Genomic DNA, 27,476 nt, shown 5'->3' on the forward strand with positions numbered 1-27,476 from the left:
ACCAGAAACTGGCCATGCTGGCCCTTTGGCTTGGACTTCTAGTCTCTAGAAATCTAAGAAAATAAATGCCTGTTGTTTAAGCTAGCCAGCCTATGGTATTTTGTTACAGTAACCTGAGCTAAGACACTTTAAAAACAAACAAACAGTGATTCCTTAACTGAAAAATCCCATGACTTTTGCTAGTTAACTGGTCCTTTTCTGCAGCATTTGACCTTAAATCTTCCTTCCTTCCTGGTGTGTTCTTTCTGGAAGCTCTAGGACCCTGTAGGTCCTGGATCTTCTCTTCTGTTCCTGAGATCCATTCTCAACCTTGGCTCTTACCCTGGGCTCTGTCCCTCACCCCTTTCACCGTGAATGACCGTAGGCCAGAGAGCACTGACCCGTCCTATCTGTATCACCTCGCATTGGCACTTAACCATTCTGCTTCCTTGTCTGCAAAACGTTCCTCATTTGGGGAATGAGATACTATCCAAAGTCTCCATCTCTAACATAATTCGATCTCTGAGATCTCAGGCCTATACCATGAACCTGACCCTCCTTCTGATCTTTCAACCCACACATTGACCTGTGCACTGTGTCTGTCTGTCTAGCTTCACTTTTCTCCATCTCGAACAGTGTAAACAAAGCCTCTTTATCTCCCAGCAAAACATATTGTTTTGATTAATTTCTGGCCTAACAAGTAAAATATACTGAAATAACAATCCAGAAAAATAAGATAGATTTCTTTCTCCCTGTCTTCCTGTGTGGTTGACATACATATTTAGAAGTTCTTGAATATCGATCCTATATCAGATCTTGTTAAAACTGGTATTTGTTGATGGCAAGGATGGCCAGCCTTTCAAAACCTCATTTGCTCAGTTATTGACCAAAGGATCCAAAGATGGGTCTGAGCCTTCTCTGTGCTGTGTTAAAAAATTAGAAGAGGTAGACTTAAAGAATCAGGACTTCACTTATTTCCTGCTGTAGATTCTGTAAGACAGGCGTCCTCAAACTACGGCCCGCGGGCCACATGCGTGTGTTTTTGCCGTTTTGTTTTTTTACTTCAAAATAAGATATGTGCAGTGTGCATAGGAATTTGTTCATAGTTTTTTTTTAACTATAGTCCGGCCCTCCAACGGTCTGAGGGACAGTGAACTGGCCCCCTGATTAAAAAGTTTGAGGACCCCTGCTGTAAGAGAACGGAAAGGATTACATTTTCTCCTTATATTTAAAAATCTTTGTTCTTTAAAAGAATGATGGTCACTTCAGGGCAGTACACTTTTAATTGTAAAACAAAACAAAACAGAATGTGGTTCAGAAGGACATAGGTGACTGACAGTTGCCAAGACGGGCAGATGTCCATCTGGGTCTTGTTCACAAATCACTCCAATCAAGCGACAAGGCATGAATGCACACCCCCAGATTAAGTAGATATGGACTTTGCTAATGAAGTAATATTTTTATCAAATGCTGCTGAGTCCACAGTACTTCAGCTTGAGGTCTGGAAAGCATGATAAGAATTGTACTTTCATTGACTTTTTTCCCCTTTTCTGATTAGATCATTTTACCCCTGGCCATTAAAGAGAAGGAATCTTTAAAAATAACTGCAACAGCCTTGGCCAAATAGCTTAGTTGGTTAGAGCATCGTCCTGTTATGTCAAGGTTGCAGGGTCGATCCCTGGTCAGAGCACATATAGGAGTCTTCTAATGAGTGTAGGGTGAGTGGAGCAACAAGTCAGTGTTTGTCTGTCTGTCTGTCTGTCTCTCTCTCTTTCTCAAATCAATTTTTTAAATTATTTTTTTAAATAATTGTAACAAAAAATTGTTTTCCTTAGGCTCCTATATTCGAGTAGTGTTTTGTTGGTACTAAATTTAGGAGTTAGGCTGTGATACCAAGTAGTTGCATCATCTTGGATAAGTTGCTTAGTCTCTTGAAGCCTCGGTTGTCTTTTTGGTAAAACAAAGGTGTTGGTCCTGGCTTAGATGGTCTCTAAGATCCCTTCCAGTTGGCCAGCCTGTGACATTTCTGCCGCGGCAAGCTACCCAGGTGTGTGTACAACCTAATGCCTGCCTCCTTAGAAGCGTTTTTTCCTTCGTTGTTTAAGCTAGCGGCAAGCACCAATTATTGCAACTCTAAATAGAAAAGCCGGGAAGCACTTCACAAGTGCTTGTAAACAGTGAATGAAATAATGTACATTTAGAATCCTGTGAGATGATCCTTTATGTTCCTGAGAACTTTGCAATTCCGTAATTATGAAACTACCACAATAGTGTAAAACTATCAACATGGATCAGTTTATCAAGCTTCTGACTTTTGAGGTTAATATGATTACTTCTTGGACCTTTTCACGTTTTCTTCCTTTTCATCACCACACTAACAGTTGGTGTTCTTTGGGGAGGCATTTTCCCCCCAAAGAAATAAGTTCTCACTCGCCAAGAGTTACTATATCCACAACAGAAGTAAGCAAACAATAAAGTCCCTTTGAGATGCTGATGCTGTTTCAGTAGCTGAACGTCTTTACCAGCTTGGTGACTCACTGCTGCACAAAACAGCCCTGAAAACACACCTCATAGTTTTGCCTTTGTAAAACTGCCTTGGGCTGCTGGACTCTATTTGACTTCCTGTTCCGTTGCTCTTGATGGATCAACTCTCCTCAATAACACAGTGGAGGGAAAACCCCTAGCCTCAGTCTCCTACAGATGCTGCAATCCCAAACTGATTGTCACTTCCCTGTCCCAGATTCCAGCCTCCTTTCAGGAGCGATGCCCATGATGATGTTTAGGTCAGGATATGCAACTCATGATTTCTTCTACCAAAGTCAGTGGGAGAAACAACAGCATTGCACACTTTCTGATATTTAGGCTTGGTTTAACCTTCCTATACACATTCTCGGTGACACAGAACACTGCCTGCTCTTCTCACAGGGCTACCTTTTTTGTACTGTGAGATGCATTAGAATTACTACTAGAGGCCCGGTGCATGAAATTCATGCACAGGTAGGTCCCTAGGCCTGGCCGGCGATCAGGGCTGATCGGGGCCTTCCGGCTGCTGGCCAGGGCTTTTCTTCGTTCTGCGCCACCCCCTGGTGGTCAGCACACATCATAGCAAGCAATTGAACTCCCGGTCTCCCGGTCAAACTCCCAAGGGGACACTTTGCATATTAGCCTTTTATATAGAGAGATAAGGAAGAACCTTACGTGCTCAGCCCCTCCCTGTGGGGTCAAGAATACAGACCTTTGGCGCTTCCCTCCTGCTTGTTTTATCTGTTTCCATGCAAGATCTCGGCAATGTTTACTGGGAACCTGAACCCCTAGGCCTCACACATTTTATCTTTATCTCTACCATCTAACTCTGATTATTTGACACCTTCACTACAATAATTCTTTTTTTGATCAACAAGTGGCCTGAGTGAACCCCCCCTCCAGCCTCATGTTTCCATCCTGCACCCCATTTTGGTTTCAGCTACACCAAACCACTTATTCCTCTCCAAGCCTCCACATATTCACCTTCTCACCCCTGCCCTATGCACTCCTTTATAAAGTTCATCCTAATAATCTCTAGAAGTAATTCCTTACAAAGCAGAAGATTTGGCAGTCACTACATGTTTCAGAACCTGCCAAGCCAGGATGGTTTAAGGTGGCTTTTAAAGACTTTACATATGCCATTTATACCACAGATACAGCAGCAGCATTTACCTGGCTTTCTTAGCTGTAAAACAGTCTCAGCCAAGCTGATTACATTGGACATGCAACAAAGGTAATTTATTCATCATACATAAAATCTCCTGTTAATGGAAATCAGAATTTTAAGTGCTGATTGAAAGGAGAGCTAAGCCCTGGCCAGTGTGGCACAGTTGGGTGGGCATCGTCCTATGCACCGAAGGGCTGGTTTGATTCCCAGTCAGGGCACATGCCCAGGTTGGGGCGGGGGGTGGGGAGAAGGGGAGGGCGAGGACATACAGGAGGCAGCTGATAAATGTTCCATTCTCACATTGAGGTTTTTCTCTCTCTCTCTCTCTCTTCTCTTTGTCTCTCTAAAACAAAACAAACAAAACAAAAAAAGAAACAGTTTAAAAGAAAAGAAAGGAAAGCTCATATATCAGGACACAATTATCAACTACATCAAACTTAAGAGTACTTTTTAATTGTTGTATTTCCTAATTATTGTTAGTTTTGCAGGTGTCTAATAATTAATTTAGTCGTAGAATATTAACCTATTTCTTTTTGCCTTCACCACTCCCATTCTATTTCATATTTTGCACATTTGGGGGGCTTACATCTGTTTAACGTTAATCTAGATTTGGGTGGCTTTTATTAAGACTACCTTAAAAGCCGGGGCTCAGCTGAATCCCTTCCCTGGGAGGATGTGATTTGTTGAAAGAACCAAGAAGTCTGAAAAGACTTTCATATTTCTCTGATTTATAGATTTGTCTCCCCGCTTAAAATGGCAGTTGCCTCTTCTCCAAGTTCCAGAGATGATTACCACTGACAATCTTGGTCTGCCCCAAACTCAAGAATGTAGACTTTCTGCGCATGCGAATGCACACACACACACATCAAAAATTTAAAATGAATGTTAGCCTGAGACACCTGTAGGCCTTCCAACGTCATAATTAAATCCACTGACAATTTTCTCTTCTAGCTCACTTGCAAAATAAATGCTTCAAAGAGAGTTACTTTGCTCTCTCCATGTCTGTGTCCAGTGTGTATACAGTTATGAGGGTGGTGTGAAGAGGAAATATGGGTGTGCCTTGAAATATATACTACAATTTTAAGTTTTCTTAGCTTGCTCATAATTAATTCAGAAACCAAAGGTTGAGGGATCCATGAAGGGCTGAGAAGGGGTGGATGTTCTTGTGCTAATGAAACATAGCTGCATTTAAATATTGTCTTCCGGTTAGCAAATGGAAGGAAATAGACCACTGAGTGGAATTCTCTCACTCATTGTTTCCACTGTTCTCCCCACTCCGTCCTCTTTTCCTATGCTCTAACTCTACCTACTTTCTTTGGGGAAATTAAGTGTGGTATTTTTTAGACATGCTGATCCATATGCCTCTCAAAGCATTCATTTTGTTCTGCATGGATGAGGTGCTGGCTTTCTAGTAGCTCTGGCCCCAGTACCTCCTCATGTCCTCTCCAAGAAGGAGGCCTGCCATTGGGACCCTCCAGGCAATAGAACACTGTTTCTGTCCACCAGAGTCTTAATTATTTTGCTCACTGTAGCATCAGCGCTAGTCCTTTTTCACCTTGGAATTTGAGGGGATGAAGAAATCTAATTTCTTCAGGAAATCTTTGAAGGGGAAAAGTTTCTAGTAGGCTGATGGATGGCTCTCTTAGCTATATGGGTGTGTATGTGGACACAGCAACCTTTCCGTTTCATATACTGACCAGAGATGGGACCATCTATTTGGCCTGAAGAAACCCTGTTCCAAGTGGCCCCTGGGGGGAAGGGGGTTATGGGGGATGATATCTATCTCTTTTCTCTCTGAATGTCTTTTTTCTTGTCCTTAAATGGCATATTCTCTAGGAATTTGTCTCATATCCCTGTAAGTGGTGGCCAACTCTCCTTTTTTCTCAGGGAGGAAGATGAGTACTCAGAACTTCGGTCAGAACTCAGCCAGAGTCAACAAGAGGTCAACGAGGACTCTCGAAGCATGGACCAAGACCAGACCTCTGTCTCCATCCCTGAAAACCAGTCCACCATGGTCACTGCCGACATGGGTGAGTCTGCCTGCCACAAAGCCAGAGCCTGGTTTCTGTAATAGGGATTTGTAGAAATGTCAGGCAGCCTGGCTTAAAATTTAATTAAGTTAATTAAGGAGTTTGGTGAGTAGATGAAGGCACATCCATTTGAGTCCCTTACGTACTACTGTGTTGGTCAAAATGGAACTGAAGAGTTGAATTCACTTTCTGCCCTGATGTTTGTGATTCAAACATATGTCACCTCTATTTGAAAATCCTGGCAGGAGAAAACCAGTTATAACGGCTGCTGGAGTGCCCCTAGTTGCAATAACAATCAGAATTAGGATGGAAGGAATAGAAAGGCTAGAATGGGTGGTGACACATTACAGTGGAAGAACCAAAAGCAACTGTTGGGTAAGGAGGATCCAAAATGACTCTAAGATGTTGATCCTGAGTGACTCAGAGAATGATCATATTCCTCAGAAAGAAGTTTGATTGAGAAATGCGTTGGGAAATAGATTTATTATGTTTGAGGTTGCAGAGAAATGTTCATGTGGAAATATATGGTCCTATGTGTTCATATGGTGTGTTTTTAAACTGCAGGTCATGACCCATTAGTGGGTTTTGGAATTATATATGAAAAATAAGATATTTTTAAATGGAATAAAATGGGGAAAAATAGAATGACAGTGTTGTTTCATGAAAATTATTTGTTACCTGTGTATATGTAGTAAGTTGCCATATGAAATGTTCCAAATGTTGGTTTCAGTCAAATGTTGCAAAACCACTGGACTACTTGGGAGATGCCTAACTGGCTCTTTGGAGAGATTGAGGTTGAGGATAAAGGCTTTGAAGCTATGAAGTAAGCAGATCCCTTTGGTCAAAAGGGTGGAGAGTCGAAAGAGGGAGGAGACCCATATCTTAGGAAATGTTCACGTGTAGGGGAGAGATGGGAGAAGAACCAAGAAAAGGAGAAGTAAGTGTAGTACAGTGTTCATAGAACTTGAAATTTCATTGAAGAGAGACACTTGAATCAAATATTACACATTTATGTTTAATTACAAACATATATAAGTACTACAACATTAAAGAACATGGTACCATGAGAATGTATCAAAGGAATTGGGTTAAGTTTAGGATTTTCAGGATAGCTTCATTTGAATGAGATCTGGAAGATAAGTAGGAATTAAGCAGATAAAAGAGAAGATGGCATTCAGGGGGCAGGGACAGATGCATTCTAGGAGGTGAAAAAAGGAGTTTCATGTGTGAAGGGCACAGAGGTGTGAGATGGAGGCTGGAGAGGCCGGCAGGAGCCAGATCATGCAAGATCTCATAGACTGTGTTAGAGTTTGATCTTTATTCAAAGATCCACAAAAACTAATGGAAAGATTTTAATCGTGGGAGGGAGGGAGATTTGCATTTTGAATGTGTCATTCTGAACTGAGGAGAAAGAATCAGTGGATCAAGAGTAAATTGAGGAGGCCAACTAGGAAGCCGTTGAAAAAGTGTAAGTGGGCAAAATTGTTGCTGGGATTTCGGGTGGTGGCATGTGAGGTGTAGAAAAGCAGGTGGGTGTAGAAAAGGTATAAAATGGCACGATCTGGCTGAAGGATTGGGAATGGAGGGTAAAGGAGGTATGTAGGTGGCGATGCCCCATGCATACATGCCTGGATTATGCAGTGGATGAACGGTGGGGCCAGTCACCAATACAGGAGCATAGAAGGAAGGACCAGGTGGTTTTGCTTTCAATTTTGTCTTGTTTTGTTTGGGGGCAGGGTAGGGTGATTAGAGATCATGTGTTTTGTTTGGACATAAATTTAAGGCGTCTGGAGATAATCTGGGTGGAGATGTTTGTGAAGGCAGTAGGCAGTAGATATACAGAAGAAGCCAGGAGGAGAGGTGTGGGCTGAAGAAAAGCAGCTAAGGAGACATCAGGCTATTTACAGACAGTCACTGAGGCAATGAAAATTATGCGAGGAGTGAAGAGTACAGAGCGCCTGCAGACTAAGCCTTGGGGGCCACCCGCTGATAAGGAGGCTCAGTTGGAGCTCATTGGCAGGGATGGGCTCTCCTCATTTTGGTCTGGGTTTAATTGCACCTCCTTCAAAAGCATCTCATGAGCAAGTCCCTGTGCTGACTCTGTCGCTGCCCCATCTGATTCCTATATCACATTGCAATGTTAAATAATGTATTTGCATTTCTTTGCTTGACTGACTCTCCCACTAATCTCCACTGGGCAGACGCATGTTTGTTTTATCTTCTCAAGTATCTCCAGAGCCCCACCACAGGGCCTGGCACTTCGTATGTGTTCAGAGATACTTCTTTAAGTGAACGACTGAAGCAGTCAACCAAGTACCAGGCAGTCAATCAGGCAAAGCTATACGAAGGAAATGAGGAGAGTGGTGTCCGGAAGCCGGGGGGACAGAGAAGGCTCCAATAAGGAAGAAGGGATCAGCAGCCTGGGTTGCTGCTAAAGCCAAATGAGACCGATTGAGCTACATCAGAGTCATTGAGAGCTGATACCAACTGAGCCAGGCAGAAACGAGGAGCGGGGACACCTCTCCAGACCTGGGGTCTTGGCTTCAGGCCTAAACTGTCTCCCTCAAACCTAAACCCAGACCCTGGCCCCACCCATGGGCCCAAGTCCTCCATGCTAAGTTATACCAGCTCATAATCTCTAACCCTAGAGGCCCCCCCCCCCCCCCACTCTGGACTCTGTCTTCCAGCCTTAGGCAGACAGACAAGTGCAAGCAGCCAAAAAGCTCCCAACTATTATGGAAGTTCCTACATTCCGTAATTTTATTCTATGAAATAAAATGAATGGCCCATTCCAACAAAGTTTCTTAATCAAATAAGGTTGGGAAATGGAGGAACGAAGCCACTTACATGGGCTGGGCATCTGTACGATGGGACTCCTCAGGGTCCTGACATGAGAGAGCATCTGTCCCTCCTTCACCTCATTAAAAAAATACACTGAGTGGCCAGATTATTATGATCTCTAAATGCATAATAATCTGGCCATTCAGTGTATATCCTATATAATAAAAGGCTAATATGCAAATTGTCCCCTCAACCAGGAGTTCGACCAGTAGGCAGGCCGGCCAACCGCCCATGTCCCCTCCCCCTGGCCAGGCTGGCCAGATCCCACCCATGCACGAATTCATGCACCAAGCCAGATTATTATGCGTTCAGAGATCATAATAATCTGGCCACTCAGTGTATATGTTCATTACGACTAGTTCCTTCCTGGGAGAAGGAACCCTGTCTTCCCAATGCCTGTATATATTCTCTGTCCACAATAGGGGGCATTTATTCATTCAGGAAGTCACGGGGAACTGCTAGGGGCTGGGGATATAAGACAGACTCTGCCATCAGGTGGCTGTACTCCCATGCTCCAATTCCTCACACCCAGAGTGACATCCCGACTTCTTACCATGACCTACAGACCCCCAGAACCTGGGCATCCCCAGGTTCTTTAATGGGGGAAGGAGGGACAGATGCTCTCTCATGTCAGGACCCTGAGAAATCCCATCGTAATGCCACCCAGCCTGTGTAAGTGGCTTTATTCTCCATTTCCCAACCTTATTTGATTAAGAAACTTGGTTGGAGTGGGTCACTTATTCAAATTTCAAACCTCATCCTCCCCAGAATCCCTGTTTTTCTTTTAGCCTCTGACCTCACTGGCCTCCTCACTGACCCTCAGACCTGACCAGCCTCCCTCGCTTGGTACTACCTGATGATGTCATGAGTGTGCATTGATTTCGTTCCATATCACCAGCCTTTATCAGTCTCTCCTGCTAGACTGCAGGCTCCCTGTGGGCAGCTGTCCTGTTTACCAATGTAACAGTGCCCACACAGAGTAGGCAACCACGGATTTAAGTAACAGTGAATGCCATCTTGGAGCTCATGATTCTTTGGGGGATGTCGACAGGAAAACAGGGAATGGCCAGCAGTGGGGTAAGAACCACAACAGAAGGTGAACAGGCCCCCAGTGACTCCCTGGGATGGGAGCATTGGAGAACGAGTCGCCCTTAATGTACATTCAAACTGAGTGAAGTGGGGGCAATACAAGCAAAGAGCAGGAGGCAGAGGAGAGGGCTGTGGGCACAGGGCCCACACCTGCCAGGTCCCCAAGGAGGGAAGGCCCCGGGACAGCAAGGAGGCTCATTAAGGCTGCAGCAGAGCGCAATGCCTGCGTGTTCGTCGGAGCTGGACGCTTGCCTCCTCTTACTCCTCTGCCATTTTCCAATCAAATTGCTTCAGTCGGGGGAAAAAAGCTTCCATATATAAACACCATTATAGGAAATCATTAAAAAGCAGCCATTTCATTATGGTTGCTATATCTGCAAACATGCATTAGCAACCCGGAGGTTTCCTTGAGCTGGATTTTATATGCAGTTTGCCTTGATATCTGTGCTGATCTCCATTTAAGAGTAAGTCAAACCTGTTCCCTTCACTGAAAAAGCACTTTTCTTTTGTTTTTCAACCACACCCATCAGAGCTAAGGCTGCCCCTTCAGTAAGCTGGCTCCTAGGCACTGCCCTCAGGGCCTGGGGGGTGGGAGGGAAGGGGGTAAGCCAGCAATTTAGAAGTGTTTGACTTCCCTGAGCAGTCATGTAAAGGACAAAGGTCCCGGTAAGGCCACAGTGCATCTTAGAATACATTGCGTTACCTCTATTCAAACCTGGGCGTACAGTTATTTGGAAAATAAAGGTAATTAAATGGACAAAAACAAAGGTAGGAACTGCTGGGGGGTATTTTCTTAATTTGACCAAGAGTTCTCATTAAAAGAGAGGTTGGATATAACAGCTAACGTGCTTTGCTCACTCATGTTGTGCCAAGCGTTTACATGCATCCTCAGACTTGAAGGAGGCCTTGTGACTCTCCTGACCTATAAAGTTGGGATGACAGAGTGCAGAGGGGTAAGCCACTTATCCAAGGCCGTACAGCTCAGCCGTTGTTTCTGCTGTGTTTTTGCAGATGGCTTTGCTTTGACACGCCTCTGCTTAAACAGCGGACCGTGCCCATGGCTGGTGTGCTGCGCTTGCTGCAGCCCTTTGAGGTCTAGTGCTGAGGGGGAGTTTGGGGAGCAGCTGTGTGATCACAGCACCTGGCTAATAGCAGGCTGTTTGTTGTTAATCGAGGTTTTGCAGATCTCCATCGTAGAAACAACACTCTTACACCAAATGATTCTGGGTGTCGCAATAGAGCAGAGCACAGATGTGCACATATGGCTCATTGCGTCATGCGTGTTAGCACGTGTGCGGTGTCCTCTCTAGCAGGCTGTTTTCCCAACTCTGTCAGTGGGACAGCAGAGAGCTGGTCAGGAGCCGTTGTTTGTAAAACTAACAAAATCCCTGATCCGGGGTCTTTGCGCACAGCCTGTGGTGGGTTCTGCTCCAATATTTTGAGATCTCTGCTGGGTTTAGGTGAGAAATTACTTTTCTGGAATCTAGCAGTGCTGAACTCTTTATACCCGTAGGGATGAAAGGAAGCTTGCTTGCTGGTGTGATCGTTCAGATAGAGATTTCCTCCTTATGAGTAGTTTTTGGAGGACAACCAAGGAAGAATTTACACATGAAACCTGGTTCTTTGGCACGGCTCTGACTATGAAATATGTTTAACGTTAAAGCCAGATTTTTCCTGGCTTTAATGGCGATGAGGCTTAATGGCTTCAGGAAAAATGTTCCAAAGTGTCAAGCGGCCACTCCCAGTGGGGAGAAGGGAAAGACGGCCCTGCCTTCTCCAAAACACGCTTTCTGCAGACTCGGAGAGAGCGTTTACAAAGGCAAGGCCGCCTGTCTGGAGAAAACACGATCTTCATTAGAACGAGGTGGCAAGGTGGTCGGTCATCCCCCAGCAACGAATTTTTAAATGAGAATCAGATTGTTTGTAATCTGATTCTGGAACTTGGAGGAACCAGTACACAGGTTGCAAAGGTGAGACGGACTGAAAATCACACCCCGGCTCGTTGATGTAACAGGCCGGGCCCTCTGTTGCCTGTTTTCTCTTCTCCTTACTGTGATGAGGCAGCTTACTTTCTCCTGGGGGGTCCGCAGGGTTGGTCACCCCTGAGACCAAACCCAGGGGAGTCCTAGCAATTTCGAACACCAGCTCACCGGAGGCTCCCCGCGTGCTTCCTCCCGGGGATCTGAGCCTGGTCCGGTAAGGCTGCCTGCACGTGGTCCGGGGCCAAGCCACTGGGGAGCCCGCCTAAGATCACTCCAGAGCTTCCCGTGGAGCGTAACGCAACTCGAGAGCAGGAAAGGTCATTGTTCCGCTTCACCTTGCGTTTCTGTGGAATATCTCCCTCGAATTTGACTATTGAATAATTTTCAGTCCCCAAAAGAGACCTGGGGTGTAAGAGAAATGGAAAGGCATGTGTTCAAAAGGAGCTCCCATAATTGGCATTCACGACCTCCTTTTCTAAGATATGACAAGCAAGTCTTTATTTTCTAAACAGACCGTGCCTTCTCAGGTTGGGTTACTTTCTGGTTGTTTGAAACTCGACGTAAGTTTCCTTAAAAAGGAGGGTTGGCTTTGAGACGAGCCTCTGAAAGCCGGGTCAGCCTGCAGTGAGATCGGGCCTGGGGCCTCCCTCGTGTCACTGCCTCCCAGCCATCGAGGTGAGCGGGGTGTGAGTGAGGAAAGGGGTTACAGGTGCAGTTGGTGCCAGAACCACACTCCTCCTGCTGCTGCTGCTGGCCTCCTGCACTTGGTGCTGTTTGCTCAGGGGCTGGAGGGAGGCTGCCTGGAAAGGGGCCTGGAGTTGAATGGGAAATGCAGACCCTGAGAGGCGCATTTGGCCCAGAGGTTAGAGAGCTTCGGGAGAACGGTCAGCGGTGAGGCCGAGACCCTGAGGGGCCACGTCAGAGGGCCTTGGAGGCGCAGTGAGGGGGCTGCGGTTCCCCCTCTAAATGTGCCCCCGTTTCCTCAGGATAACTTCTCAGAGGCACGGGCATGGAATGATCTTTAAGGCTCTCCCGTAGGTTGCCAAATGGCACCCTTCCGTGCCTACAAAGGTTTCCTCATATCCTTAAGGCTGTGCCAGTTCGGGTGATTAGGAGGCAAATAAGTAAAATGATTATGTGTGAACTTGAACTTTTCTACATATGTGTCGTTGGAGCCTTGCTCTGTAGAAGCCACTGCCAGGACTTTTACACGCCAGAGGCCGGGGTGGGCGGGTGGGGCTGGGAATTCTGTGTGGCGCTGGGGCAGCTTAGAGCCAGGGGTCCTGAAGACGTAGCCGGCAACGGGGGTTCTTTTGGCTGAAGGACAGTTTTCCGACAATTGATGCTAGGTTTTCTTTCTTACGCCTTCACCATATTTAAGACCAAGTTTAGTGTTGTAGAGAGACAAACTGTCCAAACTGCACAGTGACAACAGCAAAAATGAAAACAAATCTCAGACCCATACCATCGGGCTGAAATAGAAGTCTTGAAAATGCAACCTCGTTTTCTTTGGGAAAGAAACAGAATATATTCTTCTTGCCGGTGAGGTGGGGGCCTGGCGGGGGCCTGGCGGGGTGGCGGCTCACTCCTCTTGGCACCATCACCCCGGCCCGAGCACAGGATCGGGGAGGTTTGGGTGTGGCCTGACGCTCTCAGGAGACATTCCTGTTCTCTTAGCTGCATTGCGGAGTTGATCGTCATAGTGGTCCCTGAGTTAAACTAGACTTGAGCATATTCTTGCCTTGAATGTTGAGGTATTTGTTTTCTCCTCAACTTTTTATTTTTGAAAAACTTCAAACTTACATAAAAGATCAACGAACCCCCCCAAATCCTTTGCCTAGATTCACCAGTTGTTAACATTTTGCCACATTTGATTGTGCACAACACTCAAATTCTTCTTCCGAGCCATTTAAAAGTAAGTTGCACAATTCACAAATGGAAATGTATAATATTTTCCCAGCAACAGGATAACATGTGCCAATATGCATAATCTTTTGACCCATTTATTTCATGTCTAGGAATTTAAGGGAAATATGTCTGTGATATGCCAAAAAAATGATGGTGTTTCCAAAGAATGAATTTTTAGTAGTCATAAAATTAATAATTTAAGAAATATTTGTGGAAAAAAACATAATAAAAATATTATGTAGAGCATGATCTATGTAATTATGGAAAAAGATATAGAAAATAAAATTCTAGGAGCTTAAAATGAGGTTGGAGGATTATGGATCATTCTTAGTTGCTTCTTTTGAACTTTTCTGTTTAGAATTTTATTTAGAATGAACATTCATTTTCTGTAATAAGTAAAAGCCCTTTAATAAAGTTCTTAGAAAAATTTCTCCCCCTTTATCTCTCTCTCCCCATATTCAGTTCCATTCCTCACCTCTCCTAGAGCTGAGGGCCTGACTTGGCTCTCACTCGGTACTATCCCCCTTCCCTGACCCCTGTCCCATTCCTGTTTAGAATCCCTACCCACTTATGCCTTCCTCTCTTTTTTCTCCCAGTTTTATTGAGATATAATTGACATACAACACTTAAGTTTAAGGTGTACAGCATAATTATAAAATGATTACCACAATGAATTTAGTTAACATCCATCACCTAAAAAAACACACACACACACACACAGTAAGGTGCAGGAGGGTCATATGTCAGTTTGTTCACTCTTGGTGATGTTGAGGTGTTTTTAAACTATACTGACATCGTGCTTACTCTCTTGTCTTCAGTAGACACAGACGCTTGCACATCACGCAGGGTAACCTCAGTGGATACTCCCTTCCTCCTTTCCTCTCAGACCTTTCCATCGTCTTGTGTTCAGACCTGGACGTCAGCTATTCTACCATTTCCTGTGTTGTTTTGCTTTTTTCTCGCTGGAGTTAGGGAGGGCCTGGCTGCGCACAGAGGAAAGGAAAGCACCCGTCTTCCTGGTTATAGCCTGAGAGCCACAACAGGCTCGGAGCTGTTACATCCCTAGGATATCAGACCTGCTTCCTAGCAGAACGTCTGTGTTGAAGCTGAAAGAATCCGCAGCTCTCTCCTCCACTTGACTTGCTCTGTAAGGCATGCTGTGTGCCCAGTCAGAACAGAGGTGGGGACGCGTGTCGGCCCTCAGAAGGCAGTGGGGGTCACGGTTACGGCTTGATCTGCTGCTCCCCACACAGGTCAGGCGTGAGGACCGTTCACAGCAGGCCTCCAGCCACGTCCCTTTCCCAGACTGACTAAGTGCACTGTGCCTCGTCCCTCTAACTTCCGGGGAAGGGCCTCCGCCTTGAGGATCCACCTTAATTGAAAGCTTTTTAGCCGGGTGTGGTATGCCACATGCTATGTTTTAGATTCCATGATACTTGGTCATGGGCAAGCTAACAAAAGCGTGATACTTTTAAAAGTTGATGTACAGAAAGTCTTTTATTTCTTTTACACGTTCAGCTCATGTGGCCTTTACTGAGTGCCACTCCATGCCCAGTGCTGTGTGTCTCAGAACTCGTGGACCCATGAAGGGTCACTGCTCCCCACAGCTGGGCTTGGTCGGGTCAACATGTCAGTGAATAAGTAATTACAGGGAATGCGATGCCCCAGTGAAAGAAGTGAGTGTGAGACTATAGGTAATCAGGGAAGGCTTCTTGGAAGAGGAGGCTTCAAGGCAAATCTTTAAAAGAGCCATTATGAAGAGGAGAACGAGGGACTTCCTGACGAGGCAGGTGCATGGCCACGAGCTGTGAAGTGAATGCCGAGCCCAGGAGTCCGTATGTTTTGGAGCTGCTACCGCATTTTGGAGCAGATTTATTCTTGTAAAGTCTGCACGGAATTAGATGGAGCAGGGAAAGGTTTCTAACACCTAGCCCGTTTAAGCTGTATTTTTATTTGGGTTAGGGATTTCACAGGGGGGGTCAAAAAACAAACAAACCAGACAGCCTTTAAAAATTATTCAAAATGAACCAACTGCCCTAGCTGGTTTGGCTCAGTGGATAGAGCGTCGGCCTGCAGACTGATGGGTCCCAGGTTCGATTCCGGTCAAGGGCACATGCCCGGGGTTTCGGGCTCGATCCCCAGTAGGGGGCGTGCAGGAGGCAGCCAATCAATGATTCTCTCTCAACATTGATGTTTCTATCTCTTTCTCTCCCTCTCCCTTCCTCTCTGAAATCAATAAAAATAAATTAAAAGTCTTTAAAGAAAAAAAAAATGAACGAACTCTGGTATACTTTATTGTGTGCAACTCCAGGGTAGGCTTAGTTGATCCTGAGGGGGAAAGAAGGAAGCCAGTACACCAGTGTTTAAGTGAGCAAGAAAGCCGGTTAGGCTTAATTGTCATAGCCACGTACATTTCCGAAGTACTTGGGTCCTCCCTCAGACGGCAACAGGAAAGACTAAGGCTCTGGGTTCCCCAGAAGAATGTAAACTGAGCTGTCTTTTCTGCAGCTGCTGCACAAGTCTAGCTGGGCAAGTTACCTTTAGAAAGGACAGCAGGGGCAGACCTGGGAGGTGGGCAGTGGGCAGGCCTGGAAGGGGGCAGAGCCGTGGGCGCCGTGGCCATGCCGAGTCCAACGGGCCGGCGGCCGGCCGTGCTGCAGATTGTTGTGTGCCGAGCGGGGCCCAATGTGGCCAGACCTTCTCGTTTTACAAGAATAGTCATACTAACTTCTAATGTTTTTTAAATGTTGGCAATTAATTTAAAAATTGTTTAAAAAACCAAAAAGGCTGTGCCAGCTATCAAACCCCGCCCTCCACACGAAACATCTTTGCTGCAGGTGGCTCATTTGCATTCTTTGGTCACAGGGAGATGTCCATCCCATTTATTCTCCTGTGCGCGCTCTTTCATCTTTGCAGCCAATTAGACAACTGGAAGGCAGAATGCCAAGACTGTCAGCTTAGTCCTTCCCAGGACTCCCTTTGCATTGTACTTTAATGGTCGACAGCTTAATTTTAATTGAAGGCTCGTGTAGGAAGAAAGCCTTTGAAATCTGCATATGTGTGAAACTGGCTGAGGAGACGGGCAATCACATCGCTTCATGCCACACATGAAGCCCACGTACCTGAGTTCTTGTAGCATCTATGGCTGAAAACATAGTCTCCCTGTGACACTGGAATGCTTCCTCCTTCCTGACGGGTGATCATTCATTGTTGCTCTGGCTGCCAGGACGCTCGTGTGATGGTTAAGCAGAGCGGTCAGCCCAACAGCTGTTCACTTTGGTTGGCTTCCTCAGCCTTTCCCTGGCCCTAATCACTGTTTCCCCTTTTGTCCGCTCTACGCAGCCTCACATTCTTCTGTGGGGAGATTTAAGACCCTCCGTTGGGAGAACGTGTGTTTGGTACAGCAGGCCTCCTCCCTGTCTCGGGGACGTGGAGCCGAGCCGTTACCTTTCCCGCGTAAAGCACAGCACAGCACAGCCGGGGGGTCTGCTCAGCGTCCCGTGGCAGGTGTGCAGTTCAGTGGCGATAAGTGCATTCACAGAATTGTGCACCCATCACTATTATCCGTTTCTAGAACTTTCTCATCCTCCCTAACAAACTCTGTATCCATTAAGCCACATTGCCTCACTCCCGCAGCCCCTGTAACCTCTATTGTACTTTCTGCCTCTGAAGTTGCCCACCCTAAGAACCTCATGTAAGCGGGATCGTACAGCATTTGTCCTTTTGGGACGGGCTTGTTTCACGTAGGCCAGTACCTTTAAGGTCCATCCATGTCGTAGCCTGTCTGAATGACCTTCCTTTGGGAGGCTGAGGATTACCCCATGGCATGCATATGCCACATTTTATTTGTCCATCCATCAATGAGCATTAGGGTTCTTTCCACCTTTTGGCTATTGTGAATACTGCTGCTATAAACAAGGGTGTACACGTATCTTTTTCATTTCTACTTCCCATTCTTTTGGGTATGTACTCAGAAGTGGGATTGCTACATAATATGGGAGATCTATTTTTAATTTTTGAGTAACTGCCATACTGTTGTTCACAGCGGTTGCACCATTTTATAGTCCCACCCAGCAGGGCACAGGGTTCTAACTTCTCCACAGCCCTGCCAACACTTGTTGTTTTCTGTTGTTGTTTGTATATAGTGTCCACCCTGATGAGTGAGGTGATAACTCATTACGATTTTGATTTATACACGAGACACCTTTTGTTCACCCTAGAACCCTCTGAGTCCCTTGTCTCAGCCTCTATTGCTCTTCTGATCCCGTAACACACACCTCTTACCTTTTGTAGAGACTCCAACTGCCTCAGCCTTTAGTGTTGGCATTCCAGTCTCTGGTAGGGGGCCAGACTGCGCAGGGGGCTGGAGGCATTGATTCTAAGTCTGTGTTTAGAAGGGTACGCCGCAGACTCTGAAGGAGCATCCCACCCCGTGTTGAGCAGCGCTGGTGCTAGGGGTGACTGGTGGTGAGTGAGTGGTGCAGTGTGACCACACTCCGTCAGGGGACCCAGAATACTCGCTCCTGCAGCTTATCCACTGTGTCCTCCTGTGAGGCTCCAAACAGGGAACAGTGACCGGGGCAGCCACGTGTCCTAATTATAAGCTCATTGGGGGCAAGGACTGGGTCTGACAGTTTCCATGTTTTAAAATACCTAGTGTCTCTGCTCACTCTGGGGGGTTTCGTTTTGTTTGTTCAGTAATATTATGGTATCCTTTTTTGCTGCCACTCTTTCTGGAGCCAGCGTTTGTCTGAATGGCTGAGCAAGAAGGTAGACCAGACGGCTTATGAGGCCCCACCAGCCCCTCTGACACTTCTTTGTTCTGATTAACCTCAGGTTGGGGCTGCCCTCGGGTGAAAGACGAGAGGATCCGCTTGGCGTGGCTAAGTAGAAAAGGACCGCGAATGCAACCCCTTAGAAAAGGTTCTACATTGTCTCCGAGCCTCAGGATGCCGGCAGCTGGGATTCGGCTGCCCAGGGTTAAACTTTGAAATTTCATGCTCTACCGCCATTTCATTTTACTAGAATGGGTTTTTCAAGGTGAACGAAATGAGGAGCATCCGCTGCCCACCTGCCTGCTCCACTCATTCTGCCCACGTTCCCTCCCAGACACCTGCAGTGACCTGAACTCGGAGCTGCAGCGGGTGCTGACGGGGCTGGAGAACGCCGTCTGCTGCAGGAAGAAGAGCAGCTGCAGCCTGTCCGTGGCCGAGGTGGACAGGCACATCGAGCAGCTCACCACGGCCAGCGAGCACTGCGACCTGGCTATCAAGGTAAACCCTCCCGGCCTCTGTGCGGCTCTGGGCGATCATAGCGGGGGAAATGATCAGATCCCTCCCTTTTGAAGTGTGGCTTTCTCAAACACCTGTTGGGAATGAGTGTTTCTGAGAAAGCCATACTCACAGATTGGGCCACCGGATAGAAGCCGGAGCCCTACACATTTTTGTTGGGCTGAATTACATTAGAAAAAGTCATGATGTCCGCAGTCAGGATCACTGACTTCGCAGCAAAAATGACAATTTTCTTGGAAGCCCTTAGACTGCCAGTATTGAATCACCTCACTTTAGTATGGTGCGTCATGTAGCCCAGAGATGAACTTGGAAGTTTTACTAACGCTTTGTGGCCTCTAGAATATTATTTCAGGAGTTATCGATTCCCGGTGCTAACAAGGGGCAAGTTCCAGGCCTCAGTGCGTCATGCATCCTGAGCACATGGGTGCTCGGTCTCAGCCACGCCTTTCCCATCCATTCATCTTACCTCCAAAGGAGAGTGAAAGGAGAGGAATTTGCTGCATCTGCACAGACTCATCGTGAACAATGGGAACGTCGAGTCTTGTTGATACTGGGCCTCTGGGGTCTTTATATTACTTCACCCTAGCTTGGTGACCTAGGCATAGTGACTGATTCTGAAAAGTCAGAGAGGGGCCTATGGAAAGGGAAAATGTGATGTGTTACTTGAAAAAAAAAAAAAAAGTCTTAGCACTCTAGGCCCAAGCGTCTATCCACAGCAACCCTGGATCTTACAAAAGAGCTGTGGAATCTCAAGGTGAACCGTGATGCATATTTATAGCACAGCTGGTTTTCCATCTTTATTCACCTCAGTTATTAATATATCAGTGATGTGGTTTGGAGAAGCATCCACGGTCGTTTCTTTGTCTGGAGTCTCCCAGGCCCTGTATTTAATTTTAATGTCAACTTGGGTCCTAGCCCCAGCCTCGGCTCTGAGAGGAAGGACCGTGCACCACGCAGGGGAAGTGGCAGCGCGATTGGGAAACCAATGTGAGCAGCCACGAGTGGCCGCCCCTTTTGTTGTTGTTGTTTTTTTTGTTTTGTTTTTGAGACCTGTTTCTCATCACCTCTCTTCACTGCCTTCTACTCCAACCTGGGAATTCTCCCTCCTCTCTCATGACACTTGGCTTCTGCTTCTTTTTCCAAACAACGAGAAATGTGAATGAATGGTTTCTGAAAGCCACCAGAATGAGCTCTTCCTTTTTTATTTTTCCAGTTTTCTGCACGTTCCTTCTCCATTAATACTGTGTTTTAAATGGATTATTTAAAAACTCTCCAAGTGCTATTAAGATTCTGCTCTTCTTAGCTCACAGCTGTCTTATTCATTAATTAAATCCCTGCTGTCTTAGAAACCTCCACAATGAGCTTCCTCGTTTCTGTGTCACAGGTTTATTTTCGGCTTGGGCATCTTGGGACTGAACCTCATTCACACCCTCTCGGTTCTGCTGTGACACTAAAGCTGGGAACAGCAACGTGGCCTCCCGTTGGCCGAGTTGGAACAGGGGAGGCCTGTAATTCAGGAAACTGCAAGTTAGGTTTTGTGTGCAGTTGGCAACTTCACGTTTGCATTGTCGGAATCACTAGCTGGCTTGCTGTCTGCTGGTGTGTAGTCACCAGCTCTGGAACGCGGACGAAGGAGATAAACAGTGTGGACAGTTAGCGCCAGGGAGGGACTGTGTTTTTCTTACTCCGGGGACGGCTGGGTAACACAGACTAGGACCCAAGCAAGCAAGAGTCTGGTTTGAAAATAGGGAGAGAGCCCTGGCTGGTTTGGCTCAGTGGATAGAGCGTCGGCCTGCGGACTGAAGGGTCCCAGGTTCGATTCCAGTCAAGGGCATGTACCTTGGTTGCGGGCACATCCCCAGTAGGGGGTGTGCAGGAGGCAGCTGATCAATGTTTCTCTCTCATTGATGTTTCTAACTCTCAATCCCTCTCCCTTCCTCTCTGTAAGAAATCAATAAAATATATTTTTTAAAAAAAATAGGGAGAGGATGATTTGGGGGTGTCACTGATCATGATGACACTTTACAGTGAGGAGGCTGTAGAACCCCCCTCCTTCCTCTGTGGACACTCGCTCCGTCCAGCCTGTTTTCTTCCCCTCCGCTTTCTCCCAGTCACTCACCTGGCTTGTTTTTGTGGCTGTATTTTCTAGACAGTCGAGGAGATCGAAGGGGTACTCGGCCGGGATCTGTATCCCAACCTGGCGGAGGAGCGGTCCCGCTGGGAGAAGGAGCTGGCTGGGCTGAGGGAAGAGAACGAGAGCCTGACCGCCATGCTGTGCAGCAAAGAGGAGGAGCTGAACAGGACCAAGGCCACCATGAACGCCATCCGGGAGGAGCGGGACCGGCTCCGGAGGAGGGTGAGCATGCCGGTCCCCGGCCTGGGCCTCTCCCCGAGGGTGCGGGCCAGAGAAGCCAGCGTGCAGAGCCCAGGGCAGCCCCGGGAATTCTGGGGCATTTATAGCTTTTGGAATCGCCGTCCCTTTCTGGTTATGAAGTCAGTTTTTCTTTTTTTTCTTTTTAAGAGATTCTTGAAATGAAAATAATTTAAAAGCGCTGAGGTGTGGCGAACAGATTTTTAAAAAAACACTATTCTCCAGGATTGCAAATCTAAGTGGATGGTAAAATTATATCAGTGGCCCTAGCTGGTTTGGCTCAGTGGATAGAGCGTCCGTCTGCGGACTGGGGGTCCCAGGTTCGATTCCGGTCAAGGGCATGTACCTTGGTTGCGGGCACATCCCCAGTGGGGGGTGTGCAGGAAGCAGCTGATTGATGTTTCTCTCTCATCGATGTTTCTAACTCTCTATCCCTCTCCCTTCCTCTCTGTGAAAAATCAATAAAATATGTTTTAAAAAAAGAAAAAAAATTATATCAGTGATTCTCAACCCATTCTCCTGGGTGTGCACGTATCCCCCCCAGCTCCATTAAAATGTTCTTCTCTTAAAATAAATTAATACTATTTTATAATTTGCAAAAATATATAGAATTTTCCCCTTTGCTGTCTTTTCTAACATTCTTTAAATTTATAGCAGTTGCTCTCACTTATCAGTGAATCTAATGAGAAATATCAACTCTTTTAGTGAAGACTTATTAAGGTTAAAATAATCATATGTATGTATAGCTGTGTCTATATGTATGTTTTGTGTATGTGTATATATGTTAAGTATGTGTGTGTGTAATTCCTGGTATTCACCCCCATGTACCCATGGCTCTATGACCTGAAGCAGTTTGCAAATCACTCTGTGTAGGAAATATATCCATTACTAAAGACGCTGATGTTTTAGGATAGAAATGTTCAGCAGAATTGTTAAAAGCACTCAGTTTTCCAAAGATGGAGGTGTTTTTTTTCCTCAGGAACCCACAAATACTTCTTTGTTTGGCTGTAAATTTGATCTGTGAATTGACTGGGGGTGAAGCAAGGAATTCTTCAATCAGAAGCAATTCCCTCTGAACTCCACTTTGAATTACGAGGCCCCTTACTCTCTCAATCTTGGCGATAGTAGAAGTTTGCTTTCTAGTTTTGCTCTAACTGGAAATTTTGCACACAGATTGAGTTGCATTAGAGAGGAGAAAAAAGATCTGTAGTCATTGTTCTCTCTCTCCCCCTTACTTCTAAAGAACATCTTGGAAATACCTTGTTCTTCCAAAAGGCCAGCATGTGTAACTCATTCTGTTTCTAATCCACATGTACGTTTGAGTGTGGAAGGAATTGCTATTTTTCAACGTTATCAGCTCTTTTCCTCACTTGTGGCTAATGTTATAATTAAAAGGCCAGCATCCCTGCCGCTCAGATCTGAACATCATTTTGTCTGAACTCATGTGCATAATAAGCTTGTTTCCAGTACCCAGCTGTATCAGATGCCATTCTTCATCCTTGCATCAGCAGGTGTAAATCATCCCCGTCAGCAAAGGCTTTATCTGGGCCAGCTGATGACATTTCCTCCGTGCTAAGGCCCCCACCACCTGTAATTTCCTGGGCTGAGCTCCCTGATGATCATGACTAATGCCCTAATTAGGTGTGCTTGCTCTTAGCATGTGCATTCTGATGGTGCGTGTTTTGTGAAGGAAATGTTGGTCCCGGGTGTACTTACATAGTGTGGTTTAGAATAAATGTCCTCCTCTAACTTGAGTTACTAAAGCACAAGAGAGCCCTGGATGGCGACCAGCAGAAGGTAAAAAGCCGGTCCCCTTCTTCAAGTATCGTCTCCAACTCCGGCGGTGAGTATTAAGAACCGCATCCTTTGGATGCTCTGTGCCAGGTCTGGAGCCTGACCACCTCGGGTCACAGCCAGACCTACCAAGTCACCAGGAGTCTGTGACAAGTTGCCTAACTTCTCTGTGCCGTGACGTGGGGATAATGCTAATACCCAATGCAAGGAAGTTAGTTAATACTCATAATGCACTTAACCTCGCTTCTGATCATATTTAAACGGTAATTTAAGTTTTGCAGTGACTATGTGGGGTTGGGTTGTTGGTGTTTTTTTGTATTTTTCTGTCTTTCAGTATGGTTTTATATTAAATGTATATAATTTATATTTCCATTACCTCCACATAAAAATGTGTCGAGGAACTTGTACCTTTTCCTCAACTGGAAATGTCCTCAGGAATTTGTACACATACCCATGGATTGGATCTATTTCCCTTTATTTCAAGACAGTTGTGGTTCTCACGGAATTTGCTAGATGCCTTTGAATGCCAGTTTACTAGCCTTTGATGCTGGACGACTTCCACCCACCACCACTCATTATATTTCATTTCCCCGAGGAGGAGTCTGTTTCTTGAGGGTGGTTGTCTTCTGTGCTTCGTCATGGGCAGCTCTGTGCAGTGACTGGGGTATGCTTTCATTGCCCTCCTTGTGATACCACATGGTACGTGCTGCCTTCATGGCACCTCCCAACCCACAGTTCATCAAAGTTGCCTGGAAAGCAGTCGGGGCCGCTTTTTTTTTCCCACTACCCACATTGATTGTATAGAATTCGAACTGACCAGATCAATAGGATTGGTGCTTGCCCCCTGACTGTAATTAAACAAAGTGCTCTCAGTAGATTTTCTGAGCTTGTTCAAGATTTAATTAAATTACATCTTTAATGTTAGTTAACAGATAGAGCTACTTGGCAGAGCAGACAGCAGGCAATTTTTATTACTGGTCCCAGCTCATTATTAAATGAGATAATCATTTATATCTGCATGCTCTGTAATATACCCATTCATTTCCTCACACTTAAAGAAACAGACTTAATTTAGGTGAGGTGGAATTAATTACTCTAGAAAGGAAGCACTTTGCTCTTCCTTCATTTGTTTATTCATTTCATAAATGGGATTGGTTGTCTCCTCTTCCCGGCAGAGGGGTCACAGTGGCGAATAGGACACAGGCCCCGACTTGAAGGGTTTTGGGGAGACAGAGAAGTAGACAGCTCGTTACGATGGTGTGTGTCCAGTGGTCGGGAGGGTGTACACAGAGGTGCCTTGGAGCTTGTTGGAAGGACCTGTGGTGGCAGGTCCGGCTTCTCCACACACACTATTTGCATTTTTTACCTAATCGTTTAGGTCAGTGGTCGGCAAACTGCGGCTCGCGAGCCACATGCGGCTCTTTGGCCCCTTGAGTGTGGCTCTTCCACAAAATACCACATGTGGGCGCACACGTACAGTGCGATTGAAACTTCGTGGCCCATGCGCAGAAGTCGGTTTTCGGCTCTCAAAAGAAATTTCAGTCGTACTGTTGATATTTGGCTCTGCTGACTAATGAGTTTGCCGACCACTGGTAGGTCACCTGCCATGTACCAAAACGATCAGTGCTTTCCCCAAATGTTTGGTAAAGCAAACTGGATGTGACCACAGGCTCATGTGACCCACCGAATTATAGACTTGAATCAAAAGTGGGACACACCCAGGGTCCGGGTGAGACCATGTGTCCCTGGATCCGGGTGAGGCCTCATGCACCTAGGCCCGGGTGAGGCCACGTGCCCCTGGGTCTGGGAGAGGCCAAGCGTCCCTGGGTCCGGGTGAGACCATGTGTCCCTGGATCCGGGTGAGGCCTCATGCACCTAGGCCCGGGTGAGGCCACGTGCCCCTGGGTATGGGAGAGGCCAAGCGTCCCTAGGTCCGGGTGAGACCATGTGTCCCTGGATCCGGGTGAGGCCTCGTGCACCTAGGCCCGGGTGAGGCCACGTGCCCCTGGGTCTGGGAGAGGCCAAGCGTCCCTAGGTCCGGGTGAGACCATGTGTCCCTGGATCCGGGTGAGGCCACGTGCCCCTGGGTCTGGGAGAGGCCAAGCGTCCCTGGGTCCGGGTGAGACCATGTGTCCCTAGATCCGGGTGAGGCCACGTGCCCCTTAGTCCGGGTGAAGCCGTGCCCCTGGGTCCGGCCGAGACCAAACCAGAGGGAGTCAGACCTCCGTTACCACCATTTGTCCACCATCCAGAGCTGAGGGGTCAGTGCTGACATGTACACATAAGGAACTGGTGGACATTGAAATTGGGTCTCAAAAGAACTGTTGGTCCAGAAAGAAACTCACTACAGACTGATTCATTTGCCTGTCAGCATAACTATTATTGCTTGTCTCACATTCAGTTCTCATAAGTATATATCTAGTGACATATGATCTCGCTCATCTAGGGGAAATGATGAACAACATAGACTGAGGAACAAGAACAGAACCAGAAGCAAGGAGGCATCGATCGGACTATCGGGCCTCAGAGGGAGAATAGGGGAGGGTGGGGGGAGGGGGAGAGTTCAACCAAAGGACTTGTATGCATGCATATGATCCTATCCAACGGTTAAGTTCAACAGGGAGTTGGGGCATGCGTGGGGAGGGGTGGGGATGGGAATGGGGGGATGAGGACAAATATGTGACACCTTAATCAATAAAGAAATTTAAAAAGAAAAAAAAAATTAAAAAAAAAAAAAGTGGGACACAAGTTCCTTCTGAGATTTTATACGAATTCTTCATAAAGTTCTGCAAGTTCGTGGCAGAAGGTGGTGGGAGCAGAGTTTATTCCCTGCATCCTGTGCCCCACCTGGGTATTGTTAGCATGTCTGGAAAGGAATCCCATCACCTCTCCTGGGCTGCCTTCACCCCTGGGGTCTGGCTTCTGCTTGGACTCTCTGGTCATCACCACAGTAAATTCAAGAGATGAGAGGACACACTGTTTCGAATCAAATAAAAGTTGCCCTCATCTGAAGTTTCCCTCTCTCAATTTTGTGCACTCTCCCTCAAAATGTCCTTAAAACCCTTAATGTTAGTTAATTAACTTGCCTCGGGAGGAGGTGGGGCAGTATTTCTCTCAATGTTAAGAAGGTAACAAGTGTCCCTTTTCCAATCCAATCACTCTGGGTTCCTAAAGGCAGTGTTAAATTTATGAAGGGATTTCATTGTTCTGTGTTTATAGGACCCATATAATAAAATGATCACCCTGTTCAGCTAAAGTCTTTTAAAATATAAACGAGGACTCCAAAATCCAGGTGGTGTTTTTTGGGGGGGCGGGGAGTGGAAGCATAGAGACATAGAATTTATTAATGATAGACACATTGAGCTCCCCCGCATGGCCAATGGTATTTTACATTAAATTGTGTGACTTTTGTCAATTGAAAACCCTTCAAGCAAACTTTTATTTTGCTTAGAAATAATAGAAAGGTATAAAAATAAAAAAAATTCACTTCTTAAGGATTCAGCATTCAATCAGTTGTATAATTGAAAAGCCAGGTTCTTAAATGGCTGCCATTGGGCTCCTTGGCTGGAAAAGGGACAGGTAATCTTTCGGAATGCTGCAGTACCATTTCGTTCCTTCTCATCTGGCCTTCTTAACAGAAAGTGGCCCCAAATTTCTGGTAATGTAGCCTCGTGTGGGGTGGTGGTGGGAACGGAAGCATGAAAGGAAGGACGCGGGGCAGGAGAGAGAAATTTCCCGCATGCATTGTCACCCTCAGGCCCGTTTACCTCTTAAGCTTTGCAAAGTAACAATCCTCTCATATATTTCTGTCGGCCATTTTTTTAAAAAATTATGATTACAGTTTTATGACAGCCAAAAGATACAAATCAGAACCCGCCAAAGCAAGAGATGCTTCCGTGAAGTCTGAACGGGGTAAACGCAGAGCTCCCAGTTGTCCTCTCCCTGCGGAGTCCCGGACGGCCTTTCCTCCTCTTGGCTGGGACGTGAGACCACACTCGGAGCATTGCCAACTAGGGAGGCTCATCCACACTTCGGTATTTGAAGTTTTTATTGGCGCTTCATTCCGTAGGTGTGACTGCTTGAACCATTGGCCATGTTGGGGAGCTCAACATGCAGCTCCTTCTCTTTCAGGGAGACCAGGCCTCTATCCTTTGGGCCACGTTTAAGTCTGTGATTATGACAGAGCTCCACCGTGTCTGCCCGTAGTCATTTCATACAGGAGATATCACAGAGATTTGTTTGGGGTTGGGGGGGGGGGGAGTGTTGTCTAGCATTTGTCCCGTGAACTCGCTGACCATGGTAATGTACAGAGCATCTCTTCTATGTCCCCAGGGTCCTCCCCCAGAGCCATTAGTTATGAATCCATTGGTACCAGTTCCCAAATACTGAGCTGGTTCTAAACACTAAATCAAGTCCACCTTCAGTATTTACCCACGTTATCTCCAAGGGCACTGGTCGATCAATGGTCACGCTTGAAGGAGTTGAAAAGAGGAATCCAAA

At 46.3% G+C, this 27,476-nt stretch overlaps 1 protein-coding gene across 1 annotated transcript in view; it reads left to right on the forward strand.

The window, feature by feature from the left end:
• MCC (MCC regulator of WNT signaling pathway) overlaps positions 1–27,476 on the forward strand; it is a 243,731-nt gene that overhangs the window by 163,766 nt on the left and 52,489 nt on the right. Inside the window, exons 4-6 of the mRNA XM_008144469.3 lie at positions 5,558–5,700; positions 18,630–18,793; positions 20,961–21,167. Of these exons, the coding sequence (XP_008142691.2) occupies positions 5,558–5,700; positions 18,630–18,793; positions 20,961–21,167 (514 nt within the window). The remainder of the gene's footprint in view (positions 1–5,557; positions 5,701–18,629; positions 18,794–20,960; positions 21,168–27,476) is intronic.

Source organism: Eptesicus fuscus, chromosome 4, assembly GCF_027574615.1.
Source record: "Eptesicus fuscus isolate TK198812 chromosome 4, DD_ASM_mEF_20220401, whole genome shotgun sequence".
Classification (NCBI taxonomy): domain Eukaryota; kingdom Metazoa; phylum Chordata; class Mammalia; order Chiroptera; family Vespertilionidae; genus Eptesicus; species Eptesicus fuscus.